The sequence below is a fragment of the Sphaerodactylus townsendi genome, linkage group LG01, assembly GCF_021028975.2.
Source record: "Sphaerodactylus townsendi isolate TG3544 linkage group LG01, MPM_Stown_v2.3, whole genome shotgun sequence".
Taxonomy (NCBI): Eukaryota; Metazoa; Chordata; class Lepidosauria; order Squamata; family Sphaerodactylidae; genus Sphaerodactylus; species Sphaerodactylus townsendi.
The window spans coordinates 134,522,534-134,539,277 of NC_059425.1; the positions used below are offsets into that span (position 1 = coordinate 134,522,534).

General features: G+C 38.1%; 1 protein-coding gene across 3 annotated transcripts in view; it reads left to right on the forward strand.

The window, feature by feature from the left end:
• RNGTT (RNA guanylyltransferase and 5'-phosphatase) overlaps positions 1-16,319 on the forward strand; it is a 182,591-nt gene extending 166,272 nt beyond the window's left edge. Inside the window, exons 14-16 of one of the 3 annotated variants that reach the window (XM_048494656.1) lie at positions 3,460-3,526; positions 12,083-12,206; positions 14,023-16,319. In XM_048494656.1, coding sequence (XP_048350613.1) covers positions 3,460-3,526; positions 12,083-12,206; positions 14,023-14,180 — 349 coding nt within the window. In that variant the 3' untranslated portion in view covers positions 14,181-16,319. Of the gene's footprint in view, positions 1-3,459; positions 3,527-12,082; positions 12,207-14,022 lie in introns of those variants that run through there. The other 2 variants (XM_048494630.1, XM_048494647.1) reach the window with 2 other exon arrangements.
• The last annotated feature ends 425 nt before the right edge of the window (positions 16,320-16,744 follow it).

Here is a 16,744-nt window from a genome sequence, read left to right on the forward strand (position 1 = left end):
TTAAACCTGTTTGATCCAGACAAATTTTTAGCTCCCTCCACTTGTCTAGACTTAAGGCCTGGTCTGGATATTGCACCTCATGTATATTAATCCATTTTTCACAGTGCTTATTTGTAAGGCCTATAATGTACAACTGGATATTCTGCTTTATGCCTCAGAAGTCCATGTTTCAGATTTCATCATAGTAAAAATGTCAGTTCTGTTTACAACATTTGTACGGTTTATTCTAGTTCTGAGCAATGTCTGTCTCTGGCCTAATCGCTAATGAGATGCCCCTGTGTCTGTCTGAGTGACATTAGACTATCTAACATTCATTTTTTTAAAAAGTATTGTTCTTAACAGTAATGGTGCAAGGCAGACTCCCATAATGTGAAATTTTCTTTGCCCTTCACAGAGCTGATAGTGTGTGGTATGTCATTTTCGACTTTGGATTCTGGGGAAGTTGTCTTCCCTTCCATATAAAAATGGCATTTACACAAGGAATCCATTTTCCATTAAAAAAAGAAAAAAAAAGGTTGCCAGTGATGCTCTGATTAAACTCTAGTGTTACACAAAATTGTATAATTGTATGATTAAACTCTAGCGTTGCACAAAAAGCATGATTAGATACAGTTCAGTGGGGATGTTAATTTGCATTTACATTTAGTCACTCACATATTAAAGTTTGTGCAGTATAAACAGACAATATACATGTTCTGATATGCACCAAAATGCACATCCAATTTAAAGTAGTGTTCCCAGCTCAGAATATGTGTACCAGTCTCCTCTTCAGGACTGAGGTACTGAAAAGCTTCACCGATATTTTATCTTCAACTTTTTAAAAAAGTATACATTTAGCTTATTGCATTGTACTTGCAGTATAACCTTAATCATAATGCAGTTAACACGCAGTGAAGCTGCCTGACAATAATAAACTTCATTAAATCCATAAGAAAAACAAATATGTTGTGGGTGGGAAGTATAACTTGAAATCACATTTAGCAGTAGTGGTGCTGTATTGGTTATGGGCAAAAACTTTGGAAGCAGTTTCAGCAACTTTTTTGGGGAAAGCGGAACTCCTGGGATTCTGGAGGCAGCTGAAAGAAAAAAATTAATATAACATCACCATAGGATAGTTTAAAACAGGGGTAGGGAACCTGCGGCTCTCCAGATGTTCAGGAACTACAATTCCCATCAGCCCCTACCAGCATGGCCAATTGGCCATGCTGGTAGGGGCTGATGGGAATTGTAGTTCCTGAACATCTGGAGAGCCGCAGGTTCCCTACCCCTGGTTTAAAACATTACCAGCCAACACAGCATATTCAGCTGAATACACACATGACAATATTTCATACTATATTGCGAAATAACAATGTGGCAAATGTAATATTTGACTAACTATTAAGCCTTTACAAGAAAACATGTGACTAAGCTTCTTTATATGCATAATACTAAAAAATAGCAATCCAGAGCAAATTTACTTAGAGTCTTACTAAGGTATATTCTATAGAGCTTACTCCTAGAGAAGTGTTCTTAGGAGTGCAATGCAATTGTATAAAATAGTTAATAATTCAGAGGGAGTCTTCAAATGACAAAGGACCATGTAAGGTGGCTTACTTCTTCACTTCATACCTTAGATGGGATCTAGGATAGGTGTTTTCTCCAAATTCTTTGATCAAGACATCTCAGAGAATCAAAGATTCGGCATCATTTCTATGCAACTCATACCTGGGGCAACTTCTTCAAACTTCAAACTCCTGTATTTCCTTAGCAAACAATAGATAGATATATTTTCTACTAAGTCCTCATTCTCTCTGTTTTTAATAGCTCCTGCATGGATAACCAAATCTATCCTCTGCACTCCCTGAGCCATAGTCCAGGAATAGCCATGTTAGTTTTAGTAACATCAGATTCAAAACGAAAGTAACCATACATCTTCCAAGTAACTGATACTGTTCATTGATAAATAAAAGTAAAAAGAGGAAATTTAGGCCTGATCTACAACTGACTGCCCCTTAGGCTGGGATAAGGTCTAACTAAACTTCTAATTATTGGGGAATCATAGATGCAAAGTACATCTTGGGACTGACTGATAGATTGACAATGTTTCTTGTCTCCCCAAATTTTAACCATTTAAAAAGGAAAGTTTGTAGCATCAAGCTGACCAGGCATTAACAAGCACAGTCAGCATAGATTAAGATTTATCACTTAAGTATTTGTATGTTTTATCTTGTTCAAAACAGATTTTTAAAAATCTCTCATTCAAGAATGCATAAGATTCTAATGTGAGTGTGGGGGTGCCTTGTACATTTCCTTAGCAGGTGGAATTAGAAAGTTTTGTTATAGATGAGACAGAAGTAGAGATGACAGGAAATGTGGGGGCTCTGACCAAACCTGTTCTAAAAAGCATATGCCCGAATGAAGAATAGTCTGGTAGCTAATTATTCTGTTGACCATTATCACACATGAAAATTGCTTTACTACCCTTGCAAATCAGTGCTAGGAGTATAATATCCTTTAACGATTTATATTACAATGAAAATAACATCTATAGCAGGGGTAGGGAACCTGCGGCTCTCCAGATGTTCAGGAACTACAATTCCCATCAGCCTCTGTCAGCATGGCCAGTTGGCCATGCTGGTAGGGGCTGATGGGAACTGTAGTTCCTGAACATCTGGAGAGCCGCAGGTTCCCTACCCCTGATCTATAGTTATGTGTAAAAGTCCTCAATACAGCAACAGACTTCTGAAATGTTATTTCAAATGTGTGGGGGAGTGGAAGGAAAAAAATGCACCGTGTTTTGCAAATATGCCTATTTGAGGAAGAATGCGAAATACTTCCGTTGAACAACAGACCAGCACCAAGTACTGGGTCAGACAGATCGGAACTTTGGAAACAACAAGCTGATCAACACTTTAAAGAGGGAACTGATGAGTAAGAGTTTAGTATCATGTACAATAGCAGATCTATATGCCATTAAATGTTGAATTGAATTGAATACAATAGCACATCAGGCTTTCAATAAGAAATGATGTGATATAGTGCTAGAATCAGAGCAAATAAACAAAATAATTCTGAAAATCTAATCCTAGAGAAAATTGCAGCTCAACTTTTGTGGATAAGTGTCCCAAATGTACGATTTCACATTTTGATGCAGGAGTATCTTAGCAATAATATAGAAGGTTTTGTATATTCTTAATTACTGATTGATTGATATCAGTATGTTGAGAATTATTTTTTGTCATTTTCTGAAAACCTATTTGCAAAAGAAATATAGTATTGGTTTACAAGGTACAGTACTTTCTCTTAGTGTTTCATTGAGCATCATATTGATATATTTTCAGTTTGTTTTCAATATCAGATGTATCAGATTATGAACAAGCCACCTTCTCTTAAATGTGTTTAGCCATGTCAGGCATATTGTTACTGAAGGATTGCAGTGATGCATAGAAGTTGCTTAAAAGGCATTTTCTCTTTTAGGCTTCTGCCACAGAATGTTGGACTCCTTTATGTTGGAAGTTTAGATAGACCTTTTGCACAAATAAAGGTAAGAGCAATGGATTTTTGTGTCCGTGTCTTTGGGAAATAGTTTTTACTAGGGTTTTTTCTTCTTACATACCTCAAACCTTTCTTGATGGATATAGGAAGGTGGAGGACATATAGCATGAGGCATTACATTTAGTAAGAGTTTCATATATGTTGGATCCTGCTACTCCCTTCCAGTAAATTGGATCCTATTACTCCCTTCCTATAACAGAGAGAGAAACTTGTTTCAATGAAGAAACAATCTCTGCGTTAGAGGAAGGCTTTCTCCATGAATTGATTCCCAGAGTGGCTCATTGAATCAACTTTTAATATAAAGGGCAAAGTTCAGCACACAGTGGTTCTTGGGGAAACCCAAGAGCTGGAATTTGATTCAGGCACAACACAGAAGTGCCTGACTGCTTCCTGTCTACGATCTGATGGCTCTAACATGGCAGTTGAATACTGAAGAGAAGAGGGAATACAGCTGGAGCACATCCAGGCAGGATAGATATTTTCTGAACTCCCTCAGATGATCCCATTGATGACTTGTGATTGATGACTTTTTTGCCTTTGGAAAGAGAGACAATATTCAGGCTGGTGATTTAGTGTTTTAACAGATATACTATATACAAAGGTGGGATTGTTTGTGCAGAATTTCCACAAAGCAGCTTTTCCAGCTTGGTTTTTGTGTAAAATAGCTTTGAGGAATAGGCTAATCCATTTAATTTGCAGTAACTTCCTTAGCAAAGAAATTAACATTTTTACTCTCTAGCCTGAATCATGAAATGTACAAAAATGCAATGACTATTGTAGGTTATGTTAGAGTGTAACTCTTAGTTTTTATAATTTTTGGCAATACTTGGTAAGCATTATTTTTAATAAGACAAAGGTCAGGACCTAAAAAACTACTTCAGGCATGCCCAAGGGCTAGATGGACCTAGTGGATTTTTTCCTTTAATGCCAATATAACGAGCAGCTTTTGAAAATCCCCTCAGATTCAGAAAAGGCTTGCCATGTGTTGTGGGGTTGGGGGAGGCATTGCTGTTTGAGGAACACATGTACACAATTCCCTGGGGTAAGTGGGCTTAGTCAGGCATTGTTTTTTGCAGATTGTCCCTGTAAGAAACCGATGCTGAAAAGAACTGCTCTAGTTAATGGAATGTTACAGAAAAGATGTTGTGTAACCTTAATATTAGAGTCAAAACTGTCAACCTAAAACCTTTTCACATTCTAATTTCAAGAACATACAAATTGAAAACTCTGTCAAAATGATAAAAAATGTCTGGGTCTGAATATGCCACAGGCAAAAATGGCAAGATATTTTCAAATATAACATTGAAATTGTAGTGTAACTCATTAAAACGTAATTGGTATCTTGGTTGAAGAAAGAAGATTCCTTCAGAAGTGTAATCTTAATATAACAAATTGTGACATTTACTTTTTGTAGAACCATAGAGTTGGAAGAGACCACAAGGGCCATCAAGTCCAACTCCCTGCCATGCAGGAACTCACAATCAAAGCACTCCTGACCTATGATCATCCAGCCTCTGTTTGAAAACCTCCAAAGAAGGAGACTCCATCACTCTCCAAGGCAGTGAATTGCACAGTAAAACAGCCCTAACAGTCAGAAAGTTCTTCTGCACCTTGAATCTATTACTCCATGTCCTAGTCTCTGAGGCAGTAGAAAACAAGCTTGCTCCCTCTTCGACATGACATCCCTAGCTATCATTTCCCCCCTTAACTTTCGCTTCTCCAGCTCCCTAAGTCTCTCTTCATAGGGCATGGATTCCAGACCTTTTACCATTTTGGTTGCCTTCCTCTGGACATGTTCCAGCTTGTCAATATCTTTTTAACATTGTGGTGCCCAGAACTGAACACAGTACTCTAGGTGAGATCTGACCAATGAAGAGTAGAGTGGTACAATTGCTTCCCTCAATCTAGGCACTATACTCTTATTGATGAATCCCAGAATTGCACTGGCTTTCTTGGCTGCCTTATCACTACTGACTCATGTTCAGTTTGTGGTCTACTAGGACTCCCACATCCCTTTCACTTGTAGTGTTGTCAAGCCAGGTATCACCCATCCTATATCTGTGCATTTCATTTTTTCTCCCTAAGTGTAGAATTTTACATTAATCTGTTGAAATTCATTTTGTTAGTTTTGGCCCAGCTCTCTAATCTGTCCAGATCATTTTGAATCCTGCCCCTATCCTCCAGGATATTAGCTACCCCTCCTAATTTGGTATCATCTGCAAATTTGATTAACATGCCCTCTATTTCATTATCCAAGTCATTGATAAAAATATGAAATAGCACTGGGCCCAGGACAGAACCCTGTGGCACTCCACTACTCACTTCTCTCTAGGATGAAAATGAGCCATTGATGAGCACTCTTTGTGTTCAGCCAGTCAACCAATTACAAATCCATCTAACAGCTGCATTGTCTAGTCCACATCTTTCCAGCTCACTCGCAAGAATATCATGGGGCACCTTGTCAAAGGCCTTACTAAAATCAAGGTATTCTACATCCACAGCATTCCCTTCATCTACCAAGTTTGTCACCCAATCAAAAAAAAGAGAGAGAGAGAGAGATAAGATTAGTCTGGCATGACTTGTTTTTCAGAAACCCAGGTTGATTTTTAGTCCAAGTGCTTGCAGACTGTCTCCTTAATGATGTGCTCGTCTAGAATCTTTCCTGGTATAATGTCAGGCTGACTGGGCGGTTGTCGTTCAGGTCCTCCCCCCCCCACCTTTTTGAAGAAGGGGACAACATTAGGTCTCCTCCAGTCCTCTGGAACTTCTCCTGTTCTCCAGGAGTTCTCAAAGATTATAGCAAGTGGTTCTGAGATTACCTCTGCCAGTTCTTTTAATATCCTGGGATGTAGTTCATCAGGCCCTGGCGATTTGGATTCATTTAAAGTTTTCTGGTATTCCTGTACTAGCTCTTTATTTATTCTGTGCTGAATTTCCCCTACTGTATCTTCTGATCCATTTCCCTCCAGTTGAGCACTGTTTTTTCTTTTGGGAGAAAAAATGGAGCAAAGAAGGTGTTGAGTAGTTGTGCCTTTTCTCTGTCCCCTGCTAGAATTTCTCCATCTTCTTCATGCAGTGACCCTATCATATCCTTTTTCTTCCTTTTGCTATGGACATAACAAAAAAGCCTTTTTATTGTTTTTAACATCTCTCGCAAGTCTGAGCTCATCAAGAGCTTTAGCTTTTCCGACTTTCTCCCTACAAGTCTTGGCTATTTGTATTAATTCCTCTTTAGTAATTTCCCCCCTATTCCATTTCTTGTACGTGTCCCTTTTATATCTTAGCTAACATGAGAGTTCTTAAGACATCCATCCTGGTTTCTTTAGACACCTTCCATTTTTTCTCCTCATTGGAACTGTTTGAAATTGTGCCATCAACATCTAACTTTTAAGAAACTCCCATCCATTTTGTTTTTCCTTCTCTTTTAGTATTCTTAACCATGGAAGCACACACAGTAGTTTCTTAAAGCTTTCTTAAAGTAGTTTCTTAAATCAGCTTTCTTAAGGTCTAGATTGCATAACTGACTGGACATTGCATCCCCTATCCATTGTATAACGAACTTCGGGAGAACATGGTCACTCCCACCTAAGGACCCTACCACTTCCACCCCATTAATCAGGTTCTCATTGGTTAGGAGCAGATCTAAAATAGCCTCATTGCCTTTTCCACTTTCTGGACCATGAAATTGTCTGCAGGGCAAGTGAGGAAATTGGTGGACCTGGCAGAATTTGGCAGAGTTTTACTCTCAGCAAATACCTGGATCATTGAAATCTCTCATTTCTATTATTTCTCTTCTTTGTGAAAGTTTGGTCATCTGCTCCAGGAAGGCATCATCCAACTCTTCAGTCTAACTTGGGGGTCTGTAATAGACCCCCCCCCCTGAGATCATTGTTGTTTTTCTCCCCCTTCATTTTTTACCCAGATACTTTCAACCTGGTTCCCAGGATTTAAGTCATGGCCCTGCTCACAGGTGTAATCATCCCTGACATATAGTGCTACTCAGTCACCTTTCCTAATTGATCTATTTCTCTGAAATAGGTTGTACCCCTGAATTATTACATTCCAATCATGAGATTCATTCCACCAGTGATGCCTATTGTAACATATTTATTATGCCATGTTGAGATTTCCAGTTCATCCTGTTTATTACCCATGCTTTGTGCATTAGTGTCGAGACATCTACGGCTTTTGTTCATGCCCCATGGGTGCTTATTTAAGGTTTCACCCACCTCACTGTTGGGTTTTTGAACTATTCGCTCAGTTCTCTTTATAACCTTCAGCCAATTCTCTCTAATACTAGGTGAACTCCTTCCCACTTGAATATTGTCTCCCTCCCCCACTTCACTCAGTTTAAAGCCCTATTGATAAGGTTTGTCGATCTCCTAGCAAAAATGCTCTTCCCTGCAGCCATGAGGTGTAATCCATCCTTTGCCAGTAGTCCCTCTTCATGAAACCGGAGATCATGGTCCAAGAAGCCAAAACGTTCCTGGTGACACCACCTGCGAAGCCCATTATTCATTTCCATTATTCTTCTTTCCTGCCTGAATCCATGTCCTTCAGCTGGGAGTAGAGATGAAATGACAACATGTGCATCCAGTTCCTTTGGCCTTCTTCCGAGAGCCTCAAAATCCTTTCTGATGTCCTGAAACCTACGTCTAGCAGTGTCATTTGTTCCAACGTAGATTAAAAGAAAGGGATGATGGTCAGTGTGCTTGACAAGTCTTCTCAGCCTCTCTGTGACATCATGGATTTTTGCCCTAGGGAGACAGCACATCTCTCGATACCTCTTGTCAGGCCTGCAAATTGCTGTTTCTGTTCCCCTTAGCAGGGAGTCCCCTACCACCACCACACGTCTCCTCTGGGGTTTTGCTGGTGACATTTGATGGATTGAACCTTCTACCACTTGTGCATTCTCTGAGAGCTGAGTCGGTTCCTCTTGTGCCTTTTTCGTATCCTCATTGATAAGGCAGAGAACCTCAAAATGATTTTGTAGTTTCAAATTCACAAACTGCTCCCTGGTCCTTCTGCTTCTATGGGTTATATTTCCCCAATTGCCCACCACCTCTGTTTGAGAGCTGCCATCCTCCTCAGAGATGTCCCCGGCGTGTTTTACACCCAGTATTGTCTACTCCGTTCTGTCCAGGAAAGTCTCGTTCTGTCTGCTAATAGCGTGTAGATGGCTGGTAGTTAATAAAATGTAGATTTCTTAATTGTCAGGATTGGCTGTTGGAAGCATACCTTGTTTTGTCTTTTGAGATCATTTTTTTTAGTGTTCTGTGATACAGATGAAAGAATATAAAACATACTGGAAATATACAATTAAAGCTCTCCTTTTTAATAAAAGAATGTTCCTATATAAGGAATATTATGCCACAGGAAAAAAAAAATCAGCTACTGCACCAATCTGGAGCTTTGTTAGGCATAGCAGTCAACCCATGCATACTATTACATATAATTATCATAAAATTATGGGCTAGAAATTGAAGAGTCATGCTGGTGCATTTTAGACAGCATATTTGTAATAAGCTGTAATAAAGTAAACATTTTGAATGGATATAAGAATAGGCCTTACTTGCAATCAAAATGTGTGTTCAATTGAAATGCTTTTGAAGCTCAATTTAACAAAGCAAACACATTTTCTGGCAGTATTAGCATAATTGTTCCCAGTGTTGAATTCACATTTAAATTTTTAAAAACTTAAAGAAAGCTGGCTGTGTGGAAGCTAGGCAGAATGGAATGGGAAAATACCGTTTCAGATACCTAGCATTTCACATTTGTATGGTATGTTGAGAGGTGTAGAACAAAGTGGCAAAATAATATTTGTGTGTAATAATTTTTGGTTTGTCCTGTGATTTAATGTGGATATATGAGTACACACACACAAATGCTACATACTTCATACATTTTGCACAGGAAACCTGTGGATTTTCATCACACTTTTACTTTTTGAGGAACTGGGCCCATTTCCTGAGCAGCATAGATATATGAAATTGCATCTTTTACATTAGACTGTCAGTCCTTAAAATGCATGCATGAAGAGGCTTCTCATTGCAAAACAAAACCCAAAATGTACAAAAATGTAATCCTATATTTTTAGGAGGAGGGAACCATGAGTTCCTGTATTTGCTGGTCTGGTCCCATGGTGATTGGCCAGTTTGCAAGATGAGATTGTTTTGTAATTTCATAGACAGTGGTGTAACGGATATTCATTGTACTTTTGCTCTAATTGCTGATTGAAAATGCTTGTTTGTGAATACATTGCCAGGGATACCTTACTAGTGGGTTAGTACCTTGAGACCTCTTCTGTGCCACAGAGTGATGAACAAAAGATTGTTTCCCCCAGTATGATTCCTGCCTCGAATTCTAGAAAGAGGGCACAACCATTGACTGACCAAGGTTCATCAGTTTTGGTAGAGACCAGCCTACATGTTGAGACACACTCAGTTTATTTAAAAGGTTATTGTTATATATTTATATATTTAATATTAATTACTGTATGTGTGTGTGCTTGTTTGGGTGCTGTATAGGGTACACAGTAGTCATATGGCTCATTTGGCTGCGGGTAAATGCAAATGTGGCTCTCCATGACCTGCAGAGAGAATACCACTGGAGCAGGGACTCAAGGGCCTATTCCACTTTCTTGCTGCAGCTGTTAATTCTGACTATCATGTATTTCATGAACTGCCATGCCTGTGTGTGAGCTTACATCTCTCAACATGATTGTGGACAATTTTCCAGGGGAAGAGAGCATGTCAGTGTAACTCTTCTAATAAAAATTATCTCCCTAAATGTGCACAGCCGTGCAGTAGTGTCTTAGGCTAGTGGTTTGCTAGACCAGCTCCTATAAAACATAAAACATGACTCTGAAGATGAGATAAAGTGATGTCAAATAAAAAATTGAAGAGAGATACTCAGCTTTTTCTGCAACATGGGATGTATAAGGCTCCTCCGCTGATCCAAAGTCAGACTTAGCATCCTTCACTTTTTAGGGAAGGTTTGTATCAGCATACATCTTAAACTGTTATGCAGCTTAAGAGGGGCATTTCAGTCACTAGAATTTACCACAGATATTCAGGATTTTTTTGTTTTTGCCTTTGTTTCTGGAAGACTGAAATGCTACAGAGCATGTACAAAGTTCCCATTCTATACATTGTCCCCAGAATTATCTTCACTGCATAATTTAGACTATTATTATTATTTTGCACTATTTCACTGATTACAAGTGAAGGTAAGTGTTCATAGTAGCTTGTGGTCACTTAAGAAATACAGGATGAAAGAAGCCCTGTGTTTCTCTTTGCCTTTTTTTCCTCTTCCTATATTCAAGATAATTATGGTAATTACAAGTTACCATAATTTAAACTATGATCAGCAGTTTCTTTGGGGGAAACTCATTTATATCATTGCATTGGCATATGTTAGCATTTTCTGGAAAGGTCAGTCTTCCAGATTGCTAATGAATGGCCAAACAACACAGATAGTTAATACTGCTTAATTGCCATCGTCGAATAGAGTAGCCACATAATTTTCTGCTATTCTCATACTGTGAACACTACAAGAATTATCAATTATGACAAAGCCTTCCAAACATTGCTGGTTTGAGAAAGTATTTACTATAACTGAATCTCTCCCCCTTTCTTCTCTCCCTCAAGCAGGTGGTTCACTAACAATCTTTTTCCTGCTTCAACAGGAAAAAGGTATATAAATACCATTTTCCTTGGCAGCAACTACCAGTTAATATTCATTTCCAAATCATTACACAGCTTAAAGTTTCTTCCTGTGTTTAATTGTATTCACCATGGGATAGGCAAGGATGCTGTATCTTCCTGTGATATGTTAACGAAGTCCATGGTTGTGAAACATCTGTTTGAGAAATGCTTTTCTCACACGTAGAGAAATGTGTAATGTGCTGTATAAAACAAGATTACTGAAACAGGAAAAATTGGCCCATTAGGGAGTTAACCATGCAAACAAGATTGGAGTGATGGAAAATATGTTTTGCACCGGCATGATAGTTTTTCTTAAAAAAAAAAACAACTTCTCATGTAGTCACTTCTGCTACCACAGTTAACTTTTTTCTGGACAATGTAGTAGTAATTAATAGTAGATGTCACAATAAATTTCAAATGAATTATTATTGTAGCAGTTGGGAGACTCAGCTGATAGATTGTCAGGAAAGCAGTCTGTTTTTTTAAACTAGAGTTCTATTTCCTTAAAATCCAGAATTGTATTGGAAGTAGACTGAACTTTAAAGCATGCCTCACTAAATGATTTGAGAGGTTTAATAAACTTTATTAGAGAATATAACTTTCTTGCAAATGATCTGAAATCTTGCCCTTCTGCTGACGGAAACTAAGCAATGACTACATCCCATTTGCTTACCATCTGATTGTTTTCCCATTCAAGTCTTCTGCATTCTTGTTGGTGGATTAGTATGTCTATTAAAGCAGTATTTTTTATGGTAACTTGAAGAGCCTGAGGTAAGGACATTTGACTTCTCACTGCCTTTCATAAAATTAAAGATTTTGTTTCTTTGTTTTATAATCAGGTAACGAAAGACTTGAAACAATATGATAATAAGATTATAGAATGCAAGTTTGAGAACAACAGCTGGGTCTTCATGAGGCAAAGAATAGACAAAAGCTTCCCAAATGCTTATAGCACGGCCATGGGTGAGTTAAATAGATTGGTTCTGTAGTTGTATTTCATAATTATACTTTGGTCAATTTTTGAAGAGCCTTCGGCTGGAGCTAATGGGATCAACTCAATTTTGAAGTCAGAACATGAGTTTGATTTGTGAATGTTTTAAAATAATGTTTTTTGTTTCCATTAAACTGGTGAAGGACATGCATAGTGTCAGGTTGCTTTTGCTGATACACAGAGAAAAGGTAGCTTGGCACTTTAATGTGCTATAGAAGTTGAACTTTTGGAACAAAAATCCCTGATAATTTCAGCTCTATTCAAAATGGCACAGTCATTGTTTGCCAGATGGAAGACGACAAAATTAGGAGGAGAAATTGTAATTTCCAGATCCTAAAATAGTATGCAAACAATGGAGAATAAAACAAATGAGAGCTCTGAAAAAAATTTGTCCTTTATGGGATGGTGACGCGTTCCAATTCTCCTTCAAATAATGGAAAGGACATTGTGAAAATGCAATGCGGCAGTTTTCTCTTACATGCTGATTATAAGAATTTAAAAATTAATGCAAATTTGTATGATGGGTACATTTAACTAGTGCTGTCAGTGCTAAAAATCTACTTAGCCCAACCTGGCAAAGTATTTATCAGCTTTTCAGATCTTCTATTCTATGTGATTTGATGTAAGTTTTGCTCGCTGAGTTAATTTTCTTCCAAAGGCTTAAGTACATTAAAATGAAAATTCTTTAAAATGTATGACACAGAATATTTTGTGTAAATTTTTCTCTCCGAAGTAATAATTGGAATAACAAATGTTATTATTAATAATGTAGCTTATGCTATCTTACAATGGTGATGAATTTCAGATTGGGTCATTAAGGAATACTTATTTCATTCATAATTTGTCTTTTTTGTTGAGACTCAAGGTGGATACAAACTTCTCATTTCTAGTTGTACTTAGACCTCTGTCCACAAGACAGCCTTACCCTGCATTCACCTGCTTCATATCCAACCAGTTCTTCACCAGTTTCACTGGCTCTGACTGTTGTACAGGATTGGATTCAGGGTTTTGGCTTTAATTTTTAAGCCCTGAATGGTCTGGAACTGTCATACTTGCAAGAGGGAGAAAACAATAAGGGAAGGCAACCCCCCCCCCCCCGGCACCTGTTAGAAGTAACCTGGATTGCTATTCGACAGTTCTCGCTAGCATGGGCTACAATTGGCCATGCTGGCAGGGGCTGATGGGAATTGTAGTCCATGAACATCTGGAGTGCCATAGGTTCGCCACCAATGCCCTATTCTGAGGTCTTTCCTGTGGTGAGACCTATTAAAAAGGAAATACTAGAGGGCGTTACAGGCCTGGACTCCATACCAGTGCAGGTGAAGCCTGACAATCTGAAATGGGGATTGGCCCTGCTGTTAGCCATTGTCCTTCCCCCGGCAACAAAATCTTTGCAAAGGTGGATGGAATAACTGGTAATGGAGAGAGCATTATGCATAGGAGGGACTTCTTATCTGGCAGGGACAAATCCAACCTTGCAACCCTTCCTTTCTTGCTTCTGAATATAGGATTTGTATTATTTATGTGGTTTTATATATTATGAGGAAATAATATTGCATAGTGACAAACCAAGAAAGATTTTGAAGGCGTGCAGTTGCTCCATTAGAAGACAGAAAAACCCCCAACGCTTGCTGGAGCTCCTTGTAGAGAAAGTACACAGCTGCTGGATTGGGCTGTTCGGTCTCTTTCAGCAATGACAGTTAAATGGTACAGATGTGCCCCAGTTGTTCAAAGTAGAAAAGGTTTTATTTATACAGCTAATTTTCCTATATGTTCTTGTGTTCTCAGCTGTGTGCAACAGCATACGACACCCAGTGACAAAGGAAATCCTCTTTGAGTTCATTGAAAAGTGTACAACAGCACCTGCAGGGCAGGCACACAAACGCCCTTTGGACCCAGACACTGAACTCATGCCACCACCTCCTCCTAAAAGACCACGACCATAACTGGACACTTCAGAACGGAGGGAATGGCACATTGTTTACAATTCTACAACTGAATATGTGTGGACTAAAAAACTTTTGCAAAAAGTTATTGTAAACTTTCTGTAAATACTGGCGTGCATTTTTTTTGGAATGCCACATCACGGACTCAGATTTGTTTTGTACTTGAAAAGTTGAATGTTGCTCTATGAAATTTGAAAACCTATTTGATCCAAAGGTTAAATGAGGAAAGCCTGGAATCAGTGGAAAGCCACCTTGTTTGTTAGGTACCTTTCAAATCTAATGTTTTCTATAGTGATATGGAACTGTGAAGCCATGACGGAACTGCTTTAAAAAAACAAAAACAGGCAGTTTCGAGGAGTGTGGTGTTTCCTTTATTTAAATAATTAGGATTTGTCCACTGATTTCGTTTAGCATAGTTTCCCTTTGTTTCCCAAGTTCAAGTTTAAAGACAAGCAGTAGCAAATGTTCATGCCGTGTACTCTTCAAAATAAAATTTGATCAGGTTTCATTAATTTTAAAAACTTTTTTTATATTAAAGAAGTTTCCTGAGAGTTACTGTGTAAATGTCCTTTTACGTGTGCATTGAATATTTTTAGAGGGAGTTTTTTGGTTGTTGTTCAAATCAATTTGTCTGCGGAGAACCTGTGCTAATCCGACATTTTAGGTTTTATGTGCTGACAGTCACAATCCTTGATAAGAAAAATAGCCTCTGACAGAAATAACTGCAAATGAAAGTTGCCAAAAGAGATGCTTGTCATATTGATGTGCAAGACAACTAACCATACTATTATAATGATGTGAATTCCATTCTAGAGGATATGTTAGGAGGCAAATTGTAAACGAAATGCAGCCTCCATCTCAGAGAAAAAGGCTAAAATCAATAGAAAAGGCATACTTTTGATCGGTAAAAGCAGCATTGTAGAGTTCCAAACCAGACATTTTGAAAGAAATTTCAAGTGCTTGAAAACAGTGCAATTAATCAGGCTGTATTAAGACCAATCGTTTCATGAACCCAACTTGTTGCCAGGCAGACTCATAGGTGCACCTTGTGCTTTTCTTCCTCTCTGTTTCTCATCTGGAAATCTCCATCAGAAATCATCTCCTGGTACCAGGGATGTACGAATGCAGGCGTGCAGATTAACCAAAGGTGGTCTCCTCTGGCACAAAAACCAAGATTCTAAACCTGGATTAAAATTAGGTTTAGAATCCCAATTCGTTTGTGTGGGTTGGGAGAAGTAACTTAATGTGCCTACGTTAATAGGTCAGGGTAGCCGGTTAATTTCTAACTTGGGTCCTGTGTGTGTAGTAGGGAGCTGCACAAATCCAAAACAAGCCACATCCATGTACAAGCTGGTTTAATGTATGGCTGAATAGGATGTCTGAATGTAGCACCCTGGACTTAATGTTTCTTGCATTAAAATATAAACCTAATAAGTTTGGTCAGTTTTGCTGGGGTGCTGAAGTAGCAGTTATTCTGTTACACTGAGAAATGGTATTTTACTGACCCACTGAGCAATTATTAAGTACTTAAACTGTGATAAATTTATGTTGTAATGAAAAACTTCATAAATTGACAAAAATAATCCAACCAGTATTTTAGCTGTTTATACTTACCGATACGGAAGAGACAGTTTGCCAGGCTGATCTGAGGAAATTTTACTTATATAAATTCAAATGGAGTTTGTATTAGAAAATGTTTAATGTTAGTATTTTAAAAGTTCTGATCTTATGCTTGTTTTTGTACATAACAACATAAACCTTGTACAGTGGCCAATTTGAAGATTTTCTAGAATGTTATCTTTATCTTTCCAGGCATTGAAAAGACTGAATAAGTTGATTACTTTATGTAGTTAATTACAAAAATGCTGTTGAGTGTTACAGATTTGCTTATTCTGGTATCTAAAAGATAGCAGTCACTATGCAAGATTGCACCGTAGTTTCCCAGCGGTCCAATCACTTGATGAGAAAGGCTATGCAGTTGGACTGTGGACATTGCTGAAATGTGAACTTCTGATTGTTAGAACAGTTTGGCCCTAAATTTAAAACTGTATCATGTAGTTAACAAAGTATCATGGTCTAATCTGACTGATTCCTGATGGTGTAATGGGATAATAGAAATATGTTGAATTATGTTTTAAATAACATGTGTCCATTTTAAATATGTTAGAAATGTTTTCTTATCCTTCACTATTTTAACATGCTGTAAAAGCTGGTTGTTTAACAGTTGCTGCACTGTAGCCTGCCACCATTTTTATTATTTTCATAGGCTTTGCTTGCTATTTTTTCTAATTCAAATTACCAGCCTCTAAATTGCATTCACGAGGGGAAAAAAAGTCCTCTCAGTTGTGCAGGGCCAGTTTGCCTTTCAACTTTTCCCGCAGCCTTGCTAGAGTTTTTGTGTGGAATGAATGGATTTCAGGTTTTTGTCCACTGGGTGAAATTCTTGACTCCTCTGAAATTAAAGAACAGGGTGCTGCTTTGACTAGTAGAAAACAGGACCATTTCAAATGACACAGTGTCAGTTAGACCAGCCTAGTTTGATATATGCACTACACAAAGAACCT